General features: G+C 36.4%; 1 protein-coding gene across 10 annotated transcripts in view; it reads left to right on the forward strand.

Moving 5' to 3' along the window:
• The window catches only part of sbf1 (SET binding factor 1), a 263,161-nt gene that overhangs the window by 147,548 nt on the left and 98,274 nt on the right, over positions 1-17,339 (forward strand). For all 10 annotated transcript variants that reach the window (XM_028815823.2, XM_028815850.2, XM_028815832.2 and 7 more), the window contains 4 exons: positions 6,018-6,123; positions 14,562-14,694; positions 15,289-15,397; positions 16,098-16,211. In XM_028815823.2, coding sequence (XP_028671656.1) covers positions 6,018-6,123; positions 14,562-14,694; positions 15,289-15,397; positions 16,098-16,211 — 462 coding nt within the window. The remainder of the gene's footprint in view (positions 1-6,017; positions 6,124-14,561; positions 14,695-15,288; positions 15,398-16,097; positions 16,212-17,339) is intronic.

The following is a 17,339-nucleotide window of genomic DNA, read 5'->3' on the forward strand; positions in this document are numbered from 1 at the left end:
TATATATAGATAGTAATTTTATAGTAAAAGTGTAAATGTCAGTGCAGTGTGTATATCATGCACCTGTACTTTGTTCACCTTTCCTAAATTGCTGCACTTCCGATGCTCCTGTTGTTGAAACTTGTAAATTGTATTTATAAAACATAATTGATGATATTTTTTTGTTTTTTTACACAAAAGAATTTCTCTCTCCTTCAGCATGCACTTTCCTGCATTTGCATATTTGTGATACTTGACAAATCCTCTCCTGCTGCTGTTATTGACAGTACTGAACATTGTTTCCCAGATGTGAATTGTTGTCTGCCTTGAGCAGATAACTATGAAATAATCAATAATTCACATTGGTTGACTATGCATGAAGAAGAAAAAAACACCTGAAAACTGTCAGCACTTCAGTTATTTTAGTTAGGTAAAAAACAACTATAAACTCACTTTGAAATGCCATTGCAGTGTTTTTCACATATTGTGGAATATGAAGTATACAGCCAGCATGAATTTGGTGTGGGAAAAGTGGTACATACTAGACGGAGGAATCAGACTTTGAGTGAAGAGTGCAGTGGTGGATGGTGGTTAACTCACAGAGATTTTACAGACATGGCAAAACTAACAATGAGTACAAATCTATACTAATAAAAGGCAAAGCCCTCACTGACTGACTCACTCACTCACTGACTCACTCATCACTAATTCTCCAACTTCCCGTGTAGGTAGAAGGCTGAAATTTGGCAGGCTCATTCCTTACAGCTTACTTACAAAAGTTAGGCAGGTTTCATTTCGAAATTCAAAGCGTAATGGTCATAACTGGAACATATTTTTTGTCCATACACTGTAATGGAGGAGGCGGAGTCACGTATCGCGTCATCATGCCTCCTACGTAATCACGTGAACTAAAAACAAGGAAGAGATTTACAGCACGAGTCGCACGCGGGAACGAAGGTAAATGACGTTAATTTTTGACTGTCTTTTAATACTGTGTAAGCATACATATTAACACATGTGCAATTAAACGTGTGCATTTACGGGGTGATTTCTCAGGCTTAAAAGCTCACCTTTTATCAAACGCGGGAACAAAGGTAACTGACGTTGTTCACTGTCTTTTAATACTGTGTAACCATACATATTAACACATGTCCAATTAAACGTGTGCATTTACGGGGTGATTTCTCAGGCTTAAAAGCTCGCCTTTTACTAAAAAGGTAAATGCAAAACTATTTTCAATCAGTTTATTGAAACGCTCCCGTTAAGGATTGCAATAACATATTCGCGAGATAAAAGAACGAAGTAGGGGGAAATGGAGGAACAGCCGCAAACAGCGAAGAGCAAAAAATTTATTAAACAATTGAGAACGGAGCGAGTTAAGCATACAAGCATGTTCATAAGGGAAACAAACCACGGTGTAAAACGTAACTTTAAATAAAGTTTATAGAAACGCTCCCGCTGCGGATTGCAATAACATATTCGCGAGATAAAAGTTTAATGAGAAGACACGAGGTATAAACGAACCACACGCCGTGGCGCAACGTTAGGGGCAACAGTTTCAACCATTCTATGATCTGCTTCTCGCAACTGAAAGACGGCACATGGCGGATGTTAGCCGACTTGCTGACCGCAACGTTAGGGGCTTCAAGTATGGCGCTGACGCCACATCTCAGTGCCAACACTTTGCAGACTGTACTTAAAAGACACGCCCTCCTCACTGGACAGTTAAAAACACCAATCAAACTAATGATGACATCAAGTATTACCCAATCAAAAGTAGGAAAGGAGGCATCTTCATAAAATGCGTGTGGGATGATTTGCATGAGATGCTGCTTTAAAAAAAAAATGATTAAAAAAATACGGGATAAATCCCGTCCAGTATTGATTCAAAACGGGACGCGCAATTTCATTGTCAAACGCGGCACGATTCCGTATTTTAAAGGACGGGTGGCAACCCTACAGTGCCAGGTAACCACCCATACAATCAGATTGTGATTCAGACTAGGAATGCAATGAATGTAATTACCCCGATCTACATACAAGGCGAAAGTCTTGCAACATTCAAAGATGATGGTTTGGGATAATTAGTACTTATTAAGTACACCATGGAACATAAAAGAGCTTATGAAGCCTTGAACCGAAAAAAGCAACATCTCAGAGATCGTACAAAAAAAAAAGGAGGTAATGTCGTTTTACTCGCTGTAGATTTTAGTGAAACATTACCAGTTATTCCACGAGGGAGACCAGCAGATGAACTCAACGCTTCTTTAAAATCCATGCTTCTCCCACGGTCGGTTATATGTCGCGTGTTCTCGGGTAGGTGCACCAAAAAATGTATACATTTAAGCATGTAATGGGCAAAGAAAAAATGAGGTATACCCGAAGGCACTGCAGTAGTACTCAATGTAACTTTACTTCTTAAATGTTAATGTTTTACTGTTTAATAATTTATACGCTTCTTATATATTGTTCAAATTCTTTTATCAAAATACCAGTGACAGCGCAATGCACGATAACATGGAGTGAATACACCATACGCATCTGCCCACGGCCGCCCTGGTGTGCGCAGATAGGAGTTGATTCTAAAATAAAATAAACATAAAAAGAGTAATACAATCATCACCCATAAAGCGGATAGCAGACGTGACGTATTATATGTGTACCACATTTCAAGTCAATAGGTGAAACAGTTTGCAAGCTACAGGTGATTTAAAATCCTGGACAGACCAACGAAAAGCCACGGTAGCAAATTATACAAGAAGATTTTACTGTTTAATTATTTATATTTATATGAAATGTGCTTCTTATATATTACTTCATATTCTCACATATAATGATGTTAATGTTGTTTATATTGATTTCTATGTTATTGTAAGTGCATCTATGTGTGTATATGTATGTATGTATGTATATATATATATATATATATATATATATATATATATATATAAAAAAAAAATATATGTGTATATGTATATATAATATATCTGTATATGTGTGTATATGTGTGTGTATATGTGTATATGTATATATATATGACAGCAACACTCATAACAATGACAACACAATTACATTGACAATCATGTTACGTTATTTTTAAAATGTTTCCTTTACTTTTTCATAACCTCTTTAACACACTACTTCTCCGCTGCGAAGCGCGGGTATTTTGCTAGTGTGAGAATAAATGGTGTTGGTGTGTTTTGTTTTTTTTCTTCTTCATGAAAATGAAAGGGCTGAAGCACATAGTGCTTAACCATAAATAAAGCACCTTTTAAGAAGAAAGAGAAAAACTATAAAACATGAGTGCATTTATATTGAAATGCTGGTAATGAATTACGTATTCAAACAATCACATGTATTGAATAGCATGCATGATTTGACACACAAAGATAAACAACTGATTGTTCCTACATTTGTATACATTGTCATGTCTACTGTGTCTGCAAAGTGAACTGCATTCACTCATGGATTGTTCTGTCTATAATGTGCCATCTTATGTGTTTTCCTTTTCTCATGTAAAACTTACATTAACTGCACTTCATATACTGACAGCTTTGCTGCTATGGCAGACACTTGGCAGACTTTGTGCTCAACTGCATAATGTGTTATTTTCAGGAAAAAATGTTCAGCGAACATGGTTACTGGAGACTGACTGCAAGCAAATTCACTGTGAAAACTGTGTTGGCAAATTAACATTAGTCAATACTAATCATAATTTTTCCTATGCCTCATTTTTAGAGAGTGTTTTTCAGAGTATATGATACAATGACATAATGATACAAAAGTGATAATTTGATTAACAAATGTCAATAACTCAGTAGGAACTGTCAGGTTAACTTTTTATTTGTAGTTTGTATTTTGCATAGTCAGCATCAGAGTCCATTTTTTTCCAGTAGAAACACCACTTCATTGTTTTAGTTTCTTGAGAAAGCCAATGATATTTGCTATGTAGGCAAGATAAACCAATACAGCTTACTGGAAGCTGTCTTATTCTGTCTAACTGGTACTTTTTGTCTCTTTCAGGAATAGTATGTTGTTCAGTAAGGGAAGCACAGTACCACATAACTTGCTCAATTACACTAGCTTCTACATAGTACAGTAATCCCTCCTCCATCGCGGGGGTTGCGTTCCAGAGCCACCCGCGAAATAAGAAAATCCGCGAAGTAGAAGCCATATGTTTATATGGTTATTTTTATATTGTCATGCTTGGGTCACAGATTTGCGCAGAAACACAGGAGGTTGTAGAGAGACAGGAAAGTTATTCAAACACTGCAAACAAACATTTGTCTCTTTTTCAAAAGTTTAAACTGTGCTCCATGACAAGACAGAGATGACAGTTCTGTCTCACAATTAAAAGAATGCAAACATATCTTCCTCTTCAAAGGAGTGCGTGTCAGGAGCACAGAATGTCACATAGATAGAGAAAACAATCTCTAGCAAACAAATCAATAGGGCTGTTTGGCTTTTAAGTATGCGAAGCACCGCGGCACAAAGCTGTTGAAGGCGGCAGCTCACATCCCCTCCATCAGGAGCAGAGAGAGAGAGAGATAGAGAGAGACAGAGTTTGTTTTTCAGTCAAAAATCAATACGTGCCCTTCAAGCTTTTAAGTATGCGAAGCACCGTGCAGCATGTCGTTTCAGGAAGCAGCTGCACAAAAGATAGCAACGTGAAGATAATCTTTCAGCATTTTTAGACGAGCGTCTCTATTGTCTAGGTGTGCGAACAGCCCCCCTGCTCAATCCCCATACGTCAGGATCAGAGAAAGTCAGAGCAAGAGAGAGAGAAGAGTAAGCTGGGTAGCTTCTCAGCCATCTGCCAATAGCATCCCTTGTATGAAATCAACTGGGCAAACCAACTGAGGAAGCATGTACCAGAAATTAAAAGACCCATTGTCCGCAGAAATCCGCGAACCAGCAAAAAATCCGTGATATATATTTAAATATGCTTACATATAAAATCCGCGATGGAGTGAAGCCGCGAAAGGCGAAGCGTGATATAGCGAGGGATCACTGTATACTATTTTTTCAAAACTTTGCTACTGTCTTACATTGTTGTTAATTCCAGAACTCCATATTCCTTGCCATTGTTGCTTGCCTTGTATCAACCTGCTAGACACCTGAGATCCTTAGATGCTGGTCTGCTCACTGTTTCAAGACATGTAAGGCAACACTGCAAGAATGGCTATTGAGGCTTATGTCTTCGGTATTTTGGTGTGCTCTCTGTATGTTCCGCCCCATCACTGGTCTTATTCAGATCACATTTAGAAAACATTCTTTCTGTTTTAGACAGGTTATAAGTTATACTGTTAGCTCCATTCACATTAGCTTTTACATTGATATTTAATTAACCCTATGTAGACTGGCTAAATCTGAATTTGACGAAAACTAACCTAGCAGTTTTAAATGCACAAAATGCTTTACTCCTCATTAACCCAAAGCCCTAATGATTATGTCTGACGAGTGCAATTAATAGCTGGTCATTTTTGAAGTTTTGTTTTCTTTAGGTATTAGATGGAAACATAGTGATACAGTTGTTAACACTACTGTAGATAAGGTGATTGAAACTCAACTTTCAGTTTGTATTTTCTCCTTGTTTTCTTGGATTCTTACATGTATACTTTGGTATACTGTGGTTGTTGAGTTACAAGGCAGCTGTAAGTTGGCCTTGTAAAGAGCAGGTGTATGTGTGTGTGCTTGTGTGTCCTCTGTGGTGGACTAACATCTTTTTCAAGTTTGATTCCTGCCTTTTGTCCTTTATTGCTGGAATAGCCCCTGTCTGTACATGCTGCTAAATTGGACAATACATGCACTGAAAATGAATGATTAGATTAGATGTAATTCTCTTGTATGTCAAATATAACTGTTGTACACTAAGTGGAACTGAATGAGCCAATACTGAAAAGGAAAGCCATTTTCTCTTATGCATGACATGTAATTTTTCAGTTTCTTCCTAGTATACAGTTTTGTGGAGAAGAGGTATTTGTATACTTGTAAATCTTTGAATTTGGAAATATAAACAGATTTTGTTCCCCTTCTAGAGAACAATAACTTTAGGAGCTGGCGACCGTCAAGTGATCCAGACACCAGTAAATGATTCACTGCCTGTGAGTGGGTGTAGTGTAGCACTTCTGTTTAGACAATTAGGTAAGTTCCTTTGTTTGTGTTTGTTTTTTTTCCCCAACTTATAATAATAGTTTTATAATTAAGATGATCTGTTTACTTGCCACTAATTATACTTGGCCTTTTTTTTATTTTGTACTGTATTCATTAAGGAAATAAGGTTAAGATACAGTAATAAATTTAGTAATAACCTGAAAGTCTTCACACCTACAGACCTTAAAATATTTTTATTGCATTTATAGCTTTTGTACTATTTATTGTGATGCTGCAACAGCAAATACAAATAAAATCTCTTGGAATACAATCATAATCTATTAGGTTGTCTGCTTTCCGATCATGCAAAAATGGCTGAATCTATTTTTCACCAAAATTTACATATGTGTTGCTATTTGTCCAACTTAAAATATAGGTATATATGGTGTATTGGAGAGAAATGTTCTAATGAGGGGTGGGGAAGTAGTTGGTAATTCCAAAATCAGTTCCAGTGTGGGGACTACAGTTTCCAACAGGCATCAAGAGTGCACTGGGGCTAATATGAGGACCACCATCATCTTGGGCAAAGTTTTGGACTGGTTAAAGCAGAATATCATGTAAGACTGCGAGTACAGCATTTTTTTCTCAACTAATTTGGATAAGAGTATGTCTTATCATCTCATCATGGGTTGTTGTTAACCATGTTGAATTTCCAAAATACAGTTTTACCCATTTTCATCTCATATCTTTTCTAAGAAATACACCAGTCCAGGGTTGTACAGTGGCAAACCCCTAAAGGAGCAATCCCCTTTTCTTTCAACCCCACAAAATAGTTTTTAGAACTCCAAAACACCCATTTTAATCAATTTTGCTGTTGTGAAATTTTATGAGTAACAAAGTTTCGATGTTGTATAAAACTGAGTGTTTAAGGTTGGGTTAAGAAGATAGTCTTTTTATTTTTATAAGTAGTAATTACCAGACTTAGAGTACCCTTATATTTTTTTTTTTTTTTTACCTTTTTCAGTTGGCCCATTGCTTTATTTCCAGTTGGATTATGACAATAATATTCATACTAGAGATGTCAAAAGAGGCGATACTTTCGGTGCTAGTCAATACCAACATTCCAAAAACATTTCTTTCAGTATAAGTAGTATCAAATAACAGTCAGTACTGCTCTAATATGTGCCTGAGCATAGACAAATTACTCCAGAAGACAAATTAATATGTGAGAAAAATGTCAGTTAGAACTACAGATAAAAATTGGCCACGGTGATGCACTGCACTGCAGCACTTCATCAACACATGTCGAAAAGAAACAAAGAAGTCACATCTGGAAATACTTTGTCTTTAACACAGGAGTATTTCAGTGTGTGACTGTGGGAGTCGTGCTATTACAGTATTATTTCAAAAAAAAAAAAAAAAACACAAACACAGGCTTTTGTTATTACTAATTTTATCCCATTATGCAGTCAGTTCATAAATAGCTTCATGCATGCTTTGTGAGCATAATGAAGTGACTGATCAGGTATGTGTTTTAATCCTTTCAACTTGTAATGTCACAATGTTAGAGAGGAGACAAAATGATGGCATAATGAATTACTTTTCAATACCATGACCTATAAGGACCCTAAAAAGGAACAAAGGCTTCACATTCATTCTCAGGTTATGTCAAACTCCTCCACAGGTGTGCTTTTAGACATCTGTCTATTTTCTAAACAGTTTATATAGTTAGCAGTCATGAGAAAACATCACAAGCACCATGTACTGGTGAGGGAACATCCATCCATCCATCCATTTTCCAACCCGCTACATCCTAACACAGGGTCACTGGGGTCTGCTGGAGCTAATCCCAGCCAACACAGGGTGCAAGGCAGGAACAAATCCCGGGCAGGGCGCCAACCCACTGCAGGACACACACACACACTCACACACCAAGCAAACACTAGGGACTAGCACCCGGAGGAAACCCACGCAGACACGGGGAGAACATGCAAACTCCACACAGGGAGGACCCAGGATGCGAACTCAGGTCTCCTTACTGCAAGGCAGCAGCGCTACCAGTATGCCACAGTGCTGCCCGTGAGGAAACATGCGCTCTGCATATATGTGTGACTGTGTGCGAAGACAATTGGAACAGCTATAGCAAGTAAAATTCAAGGCGATGAAACAAACTGCTCCAATTTTTAATGCCAAAATGAGATTTATTTAGCTCTTCAAAGCACTGCAATTATGCCAGTTATTAAGAATGGCAAAATGACACACTTCATTGCTATACAGTAATCCCTCGCTATATCGCGCTTCGCCTTTCGCGGCTTCACTCCATCGCGGATTTTATATGTAAGCGTATTTAAATATATATCGCGGATTTTTTGCTGGTTCGCGGATTTCTGCGGACAATGGGTCTTTTAATTTCTGGTACATGCTTCCTTACTTGGTTTGCCCAGTTGATTTCATACAAGGGACGCTATTGGCAGATGGCTGAGAAGCTACCCAACTTACTTTTATCTCTCTCTCTTGCACTGACTTTCTCTGATCCTGACGTAGGGGGTGTGAGCAGGGGGGCTGTTCGCACACCTAGACGAAACAGACGCTCGTCTAAAAATGCTGAAAGATTATCTTCACGTTGCTACCTTCTGTGTGCAGCTGCTTCGTGAAGCGACATGCTGCACGGTGCTTCGCATACTTAAAAGCTCAAAGGGCACGTATTGATTTTTCACTCTTTGTTTTTCTCTCTCTCTCTCTCTCTCTCTCTCTCTCTCTCTCTCTCTCTCTCTCTCTCTCTCTCTCTTTCTCTGCTCCTGACGGAGGGGGTGTGAGCTGCCGCCTTCAACAGCTTTGTGCCGCGGTGCTTCGCATACTTAAAAGCCAAACAGCCCTATTGATTTGTTTGCTTTTCTCTATCTCTCTGACATCTGCTCCTGACGCGCACTCCTTTGAAGAGGAAGATATGTTTGCATTCTTTTAATTGTGAGACGGAACTATCATCTCTGTCTTGTCATGGAGCACAGTTTAAACTTTTGAAAAAGAGACAAATGTTTGTTTGCAGTGTTTGAATAACGTTCCTGTCTCTCTACAACCTCCTGTGTTTCTGCGCAAATCTGTGACCCAAGCATGACAATATAAAAATAACCATATAAACATATGGTTTCTACTTCGCGGATTTTCTTATTTCGCGGGTGGCTCTGGAACGCAACCCCCGCGATGGAGGAGGGATTACTGTATATGCAAATGTTAAATTTGTGTCATTCATTTGGGGTTTGAAGCCAAACTAATGTCCATTCATATACTCCCCAAAATGTGACATACATAATGAAAGCACATATGTCATATATTTGAAAGGTACGTTGATTAATATAACGCAGTCAATCAATTAAACTGTAGGTTCAGTTAATATTCTACTTCTGGATTAGTACAGAAACTAAGCAATTAAAAAGAGATCATTCATATAAGATACTTTAAAAACAGCTCAACAAAGAGTGTTTTACAGGAGTTTTCAAACAATGGATTAATGTAAAGCTGACAAGCTTGATTTCACACTGGAAAGTAAAGTTTGGACAAGTGTAAAAAAATAGTAAAAGGAGAGATAGATTTGGAAAATTTAAATTCTGGTGACATTTTGAAATTTGAGTCGGTTTAACTGTTCTGTTACTCTTTTATTAGTTTTCAACTAGCTAATGATGAAAGTATAAATCTTACAATATCAGGTGTTATAAACTAACAGAGTGATTCTCTGGCAAGCCAAATTTTAAGAAGTATGCTGTTACAAAACGTTTTAAAGAGTTTGTTTAAGTTGAAATATCCTAAATTATCTTGGAATTCACTCATTCGAATGTGCCCATGGTAAGATAAATTAGGTTGTCTATGTTGATATTATCCTTTATAAACCCTTTACTGAAATCTCTTCAAGATTATAAAATTTCTCCCATTTGTTGTTACACTGGGGGGATCCACATGTCCATCACACATTAAATTTCTATCCCAGAATTGTATTTTGATGTTTATGAATGCCAATACTAATTTAATGAAATGATAGTTGGGTAAACTGTTGATGGGTATACAAGTATTTCAAAGCTGCTGTCACTACTGTGGTAGTGTGGCATAGAGATTAAGGCTTCTGACATTTAGCTCTAAGGTTGTGGATTTAAATCCTGCTACTGACACTGTATGACCACGTGCAGGTCACTTCATGTATCTGTGCTCCATTAAAACAAAAAAGATATGGAACCAGTTGTATCTCAGATGTTGTAAGTCACCTTAGATAAAGGCATCAGCCAAATAAGTGTTATTGTATTTATGTATTTTATATTTTGTTACAAAAAAGGCACAATATTGTTCACTTTAATAATGAAGGTACCATTAATAAAAAGTGGGGGAAATGGAATTTCTGTTTTTGCCATGGTATTGAAAGGTATCAAGTATTGCGAAATTTCATTTCATTAGTATTGGTATCAAATACTAAAATATTGGTATTGTGACATCACCAATCCATGCTAACTTCAAAAAAATGTAAAAAATTGAGATATGTACCATAACAGTATCAACAAATTTTAAGATACGATAAAATGGAAGTGTGCATGGGCTCAGCTGCATAGCACTGTTGTCCAGACATCAGAAAGAATATAGAGTGTGTACTTTTTTTTTTGTAAACAAAGATTTCTTCATATTGCCAACACATCTCTGTAAGTTTTACTTTAAAAAATATAAAGCAGACAAGTTATAATGCATAAATCATACTGGCCTAATGAGCTAAAAATTGATGTAATTTTGTACAAAACATTTACGTTTAATTCCACCTGTAGTAGTTTTATATATCCTCTAGTCAAGTAGCATTTGAGTAATGTGTAATTTTATATACTGGTAAATTTCCTGATATCTTTCACATTTAAAGACAAGATCCTAACAAATAATTATGTATTTTTACTCATTAGCTATATAATGTAATTGTTTTGCAATTGCAATGCTTACTTTTGGCAGTGTACCTAAATACTGTCGTATCACCTGAACATTTTTTAAGTTTAACTCAATATATTTATCCAAAATTATCTTTTCACCCTTTCTGTAAATGTGATTCCTGATATTGCAATTTTTAACAATGTTATCCAGACACCATCAAATTTATATACTGTACATAAATATTTGGTTAAAGTGCAATAGTGTATATTAATTTGCTTTCTTCCCAGATTTTTAAGACCTGTCTTAAATTCAAGTATAGTTAAATTGTGTGGAAGTGGGTCTAGACTGTGTTCTTATGCTTTATGACCCTAGGACATAGATGCTACAAAATGTAGTGGTGTGAAAGGATTTTGACTGGAAGCAGAAAAGTATGAACAGAACAGGAATTTTAAAAGTAGTATGTGAGAAATGTGCAGAAGGAAGATATTGCAGAGGTGGAAGAATTAAATTTTATTTGATTTTATGTGAATTTAATAAGAAAGGAAAGAACCACAGTTGGTCACAGAAGTTGGAGGCATAACTGTTTTGTCATCCAAAGTGAGGAAAAGAAGGTATTAAAAAGTGTTTGGCTAGTAATAATTAATATGAGCTGTTTTGCATTTTATTTTTAATAAATTTTGACAACTGTTGTAGTTTTACTTGTCTAACACATATACCATACAGTGGGGCAAAAAAGTATTTAGTCAGCCAACAATTGTGCAAGTTCTCCCACTTAAAAAGATGAGAGAGGCCTGTAATTTTCATCATAGGTATACCTCAACTATGAGAGGCAAAATGAGAAAAACAAAATCCAGAAAATCACAATGTCTGATTTTTGAAGAATTTATTTTCAAATTATGGTGGAAAAAAAGTATTTGGTCAATAACAAAAGTTCATCTCAATACTTTGTTATATACCCTTTGTTGGCAATGACAGAGGTCAAACGTTTTCTGTAAGTCTTCACAAGGTTTTCACACACTGTTGCTGGTATTTTGGCCCATTCCTCCATGCAGATCTCCTCTAGAGCAGTGATGTTTTGGGGCTGTCGCTGGGCAACACGGACTTTCAACTCCCTCCAAAGATTTTCTATGGGGTTGAGATCTGGAGACTGGCTAGGCCACTCCAGGACCTTGAAATGCTTCTTATGAAGCCACTCCTTCGTTACCCGGGCGGTGTGTTTGGGATCATTGTTATGCTGAAAGACCCAGCCACGTTTCATCTTCAATGCCCTTGCTGATGGAAGGAGGTTTTCACTCAGAATGTGACGATACATGGCCCCATTCATTCTTTCCTTTACACGGATCGGTCGTCCTGGTCCCTTTGCAGAAAAACAGCCCCAAAGCATGATGTTTCCACCCCCATGCTTTACAGTAGGTATGGTGTTCTTTGGATGCAACTCAGCATTCTTTCTCCTCCAAACATGATGAGTAAAGTTTTTACCAAAAAGTTCTATTTTGGTTTCATCTGACCATATGACATTCTCCCAATCCTCTTCTGGATCATCCAAATGCTCTCTAGTAAACTTCAGACGGGCCTGCACATGTACTGGCTTAAGCAGGGGGACACGTCTGGCACTGCAGAATTTGAGTCCCTGACTGCGTAGTGTGTTACTGATGGTAGCCTTTGTTACTTTGGTCCCAGCTCTCTGCAGGTCATTCACTAGGTACCCCCGTGTGGTTCTGAGATTTTTGCTCACCGTTCTTGTGATCATTTTGACCCCACGGGGTGAGATCTTGCGTGGAGCCCCAGATCGAGGGAGATTATCAGTAGTCTTGTATGTCTTCCATTTTCTACTAATTGCTCCCACAGTTGATTTCTTCACACCAAGCTGCTTATCTATTGCAGATTCAGTCTTCCCAGCCTGGTGCAGGTCTACAATTTTGTTTCTGGTGTCCTTTGACAGCTCTTTGCTCTTGGCCATAGTGGAGTTTGGAGTGTGACTGTTTGAGGTTGTGGACAGGTGGCTTTTATATTGATAACGAGTTCAAACAGGTGCCATTAATACAGGTAACGAGTGGAAGACAGAGGAGCCTCTTACAGAAGAAGATAAAGGTCTGTGAGAGCCAGAAATCTTGCTTGTTTGTAGGTGACCAAATACTTATTTTCCACCATAATTTGCAAATAAATTCTTTAAAAATCAGACAATGTGATTTTCTGGATTTTTTTTCTCATTGTCTCTCATAGTTGAGGTATACCTATGATGAAAATTACAGGCCTCTCTCATCTTTTTAAGTGGGAGAACTTGCACAATTGTTGGCTGACTAAATACTTTTTTGCTCCACTGTATTAGCTATTGTCATATATTCAATTTCCAATTAGCATTAATCGCATGTACCTTCCGTAGCACAGATGATCTTTTGCTCATCAGAAGATATTACCTAACACCTCCATCTGTTGTTTGATAATGATAAATTAAAAAAAAGTGTAAATTAAAAATTTATAAAACTGAATTAACTGTGCTCCTGCTATTTGAGCCGCATCCAGTGTAAATGATCATATTGTCCACTGTTTTTGATGTCATCCACTCCAGCTACTCTTCCTCTCACTGTAAGTAATGCCATAGCATTCGCAGTGTAAATGTTATGTACGCTTGCTGTATCGCTATAAATATGACCTTTATTTTCCTTAATACAATAAAACCTTATTATGGATTTCCTTATCTGCTTCTTTAAAAGTATAACCCATTTTGAGACAACTGCAGTCTACTCGTGCCTATTCCTGGCTATGCACAGTCAAAAAAAAACTTTGCAGGGCCTATCACACAGCAACAATAACAGATCTGTAATGTCCTTAGATTGTTGGGGACTTTACGTGTGCTGCACTGAGTGGATCACCATTTGGTTACCCAGGACTGAGTGGTTTGGGTAAGTTTTTGAACCCCACTCGGGCCAGGGCTTGTAATTGTTCCCCACAAATGAGAAATTCCCAGTAAGTGCAAGTCTTAAGTTCGCACTGAGTCCCTGCTCTTTGTTCACTACTGATTGGATGAGGTATACGAATCAGCACTGCCGTTGTCCTTCACAGGCTTTAGCAGAGCCCAAGGAGACAATCAAACTGACTGTATAAGAAATAAAAGTCAACAAGTTTTCCGAAGGTGAACCTGCGGAGGAATCATTATTGAAATCTGGTTAATGCATGCATGAACGTCAATTTTAATTTTCAGTAGGCTCATGTTAAGTGGTAAGCATAGAGTGATGAAAATTATTAAAGAATGCATGAATTATTGAAATAGAAATTTTATCATTTTAAACCACTAAAGTGTTGAAGTCTTGTTTAGCTCTAAACTTATTTTTTTGTATATCAAAGTTTCATTCTTTGAACAATGGCAATTTGGGTATTTATACCAGATGCATGTCTTGAAACAGTTTAAAAACTTTACAATAGTATGGAATAGTTATTATGTAAAGAGCTCTTCAGAGAGCACATTAACACAGGGTCTTTTAAAAAAGAAATAAAATGCAAAGTAACAAGTTAAAAAAGAATATCATAAAGGAGATTTTACACAAGTAAATAGCTCTTGCGTGATTGTTATATTCATAAACCTTTTTCTTCCTTAGGGATTTTGAACGTGCTATACCTGTTTTGTGCTGCTCTCACAGAACAAAAAATTCTGTTTTTGTCAAGTAGTTATCAACGTCTTTCTGATGCGTGTAGAGGTATTCTTTCAATACTGTTCCCCCTAAAATACAGGTATGTCTCTGTATATTATATATATATATACATTCTATATATATACATAATGTGTGTATATTTATGTAATATGTATTTTATATGTGTGTTTGCATTCTTTAATAAAATGTAACTCATCAAATTTTGATATGTTTTAGTAAGAGATTGATATTTTTAAATGTTTAGTATTACCCTTTTGTAATAATGTTTTATTCTTTACATTAATTGCCTTTAAACCCCATTTTTAAAGAAGACTGCTCCTTCTAAATCTAAAGCAGACTTGAAACCAATTATACTTATGAGTGAAATCTGATTAGGGAATCAAAATTAGAGAATAATTAGGTCTTTCAAGTGTATTTAGTATAGTATTACATGTATTCCTAATTTTTATTAAGTAGTCTTCAAAATATCTGTTTATTGTGAAATCCTCCATGATAATTAGGTAAAATAAACCCAAACAGAAGCCTTCCGATAATGTTCTTGGAAAAGAGATTTAGGAGAATTAACTGTTTTATGCTATTTATTCAAAAATCTAATCACTATACTGAGCAATTCAAACGTGTGAAGTTCTGGTACTCTTATTAATGAGCCTTTGACATGTTTCCTCTTTTGTAGTTTCACATATGTTCCAATCCTACCAGGAAAACTTTTAGAAGTTCTCAGCTCTCCAACACCATTCATCATTGGAGTGAATTCTTTTTTCCGTTCAGAAACACAAGAACTGGTGATTTTTTTTTGCTTTTTGCAGCAGTCTTTCAAACAAGTCACTGTTTAATATCCTCAGTTTTATTATACCCTAGTAAAGCCTTGAACAGTTCTGAAATTATTTCTGTGTTCTTCCTTACAGCTGTCGTTTTACTACTTTATTCCCCTTTAGCTCTTCTAATATATTCTTTGGTATACACTGATCTTAGCATTGTTTTACCATTGTAAGAACTGTTCATTTGTGATGGAAGAAGTTCTAAATTAATTTAAAGCTGATTAAAGTACTTTTAAGTGAAAAGAACTACACTATTTAGCAGATGTGAGTGTCACTTTATATAAGATTCAGAGGTTCAGGTTCACATTCCATGTTTGGAAACACCGTTTGTGAGGTTTACAGCTATGTCTAGGTGTTTTTTCTGTCAATCAGCATGAGAAAAGTGTGTGTATGTTAGGTTAATTGGTAGCTGTAAATTGGCCAAGTGTGAATGAGTGTGTGTGTGCTCCAAATAAACAGGTGCCCCATCTAAGTTTACTTTCTGCCTTGTACCCAGTTTTGCTATGATAGGCATTTGATCTCCACAACCTAAAAGTGTACAGGCACTACTGCTGACTGATTCATCTTAATAAACCTCCTTTATTTTGCTTGTTTACTTTTAGTGATTTAAGCCCAATTAGCGTCTTTTATAATTTTGTATTATTTTTTTGTTTTTCTTACCTAGTTGGATGTAATTATAGCAGATCTAGATGGAGGAACAGTGACAGTGCCGGAGTGTGTTCATGTGTCTCTGTTGCCCGAGCCACTCTTACATCAGACTAAGACTGTCTTGTCAATGGCAAGTAAAATAATACTAATTTTAAAGATAACATCAGTGAAATTGGTAAAGTTTTAAGTTATGTCATTTTCAGTTGTCAATGTTACTTACTTTTGTTCTAGCAAAAAAAACGAGCAGTAAATTCAGTAAAAGTAAATTGGAGATCCAAAAAGTAACACATCACAGATACTCTATCTTTTGTTCAGTTCTTATTACAGATTATCTTACTTGTTACTAATTTTTCCTTTTTTGGGGTGAGGGGTTAAAAACTTTAACTGAATTTTTTCCAGAACAATTTTACTAAATGATTTCAGTGGTAAAATGTAGTACAGTGGTGTAATTGTTTGTGCTATTATCAAAAAGATCCAGCCTCCTTAGTATGTTTTATCACCTTATTTTGAAAAGTAATGAAATACAGTAGTAATTGCTTTTTACTTTTATCACCTTCTTTTAAAAAGTTATAAAAATAAAGAGTCCAGTCGACTGGTCACAATGGAGGTAATTTCATAGAAACAATTATCTGATCACATACACATACAAATATAAAGATAATATGAAACAACAATATAAAAATAATGCAATTCAACAATATTTTTGCACCTACAGTATTCAAGCATATTTCAGAATTATATTTTCATTATCATTTCATTATCCAGTTAGATATACAGTTGGGCGGAGGGGGGGGTGGGGGTTGCTGTGCAGAAAGGTGGCTGTCATTCCTAAATGACTCATACAATATTTTTGGTAAACCGCTTAAATTTAAAGCTGAAAGTCTACACTTCAATCACATAATGATTGCTTTAGTGGTGAAGTACCCAATCACATAATGATTGCTTTAGTGGTGAAGTACAGAGCCTAAATTATCAAAATTATTTCTCTATCCAAATACTTATGGACCTAACTGTATGCTCACCTCACCTTTGACTGTAGGCTGTGTAACAAAAACTTGTTCCACCATCTGAGAAAGCAATATTATGCCTCATTGAAGTAATCTCCCCTCATGGCTGAGATATTAAATAAAACGACACTTAATGTATATATTTTAATACAGTCATTGTTTTTCGCAGTGCTTACTGTGATGAAAATAGGTTAGGAGAGTGGTGAACAGGGATTATTTAAGGAGTTGGGGACTGGCTCAGTTGGGGATTT

This window comes from Erpetoichthys calabaricus, chromosome 1 (assembly GCF_900747795.2).
Source record: "Erpetoichthys calabaricus chromosome 1, fErpCal1.3, whole genome shotgun sequence".
Taxonomy (NCBI): domain Eukaryota; kingdom Metazoa; phylum Chordata; class Cladistia; order Polypteriformes; family Polypteridae; genus Erpetoichthys; species Erpetoichthys calabaricus.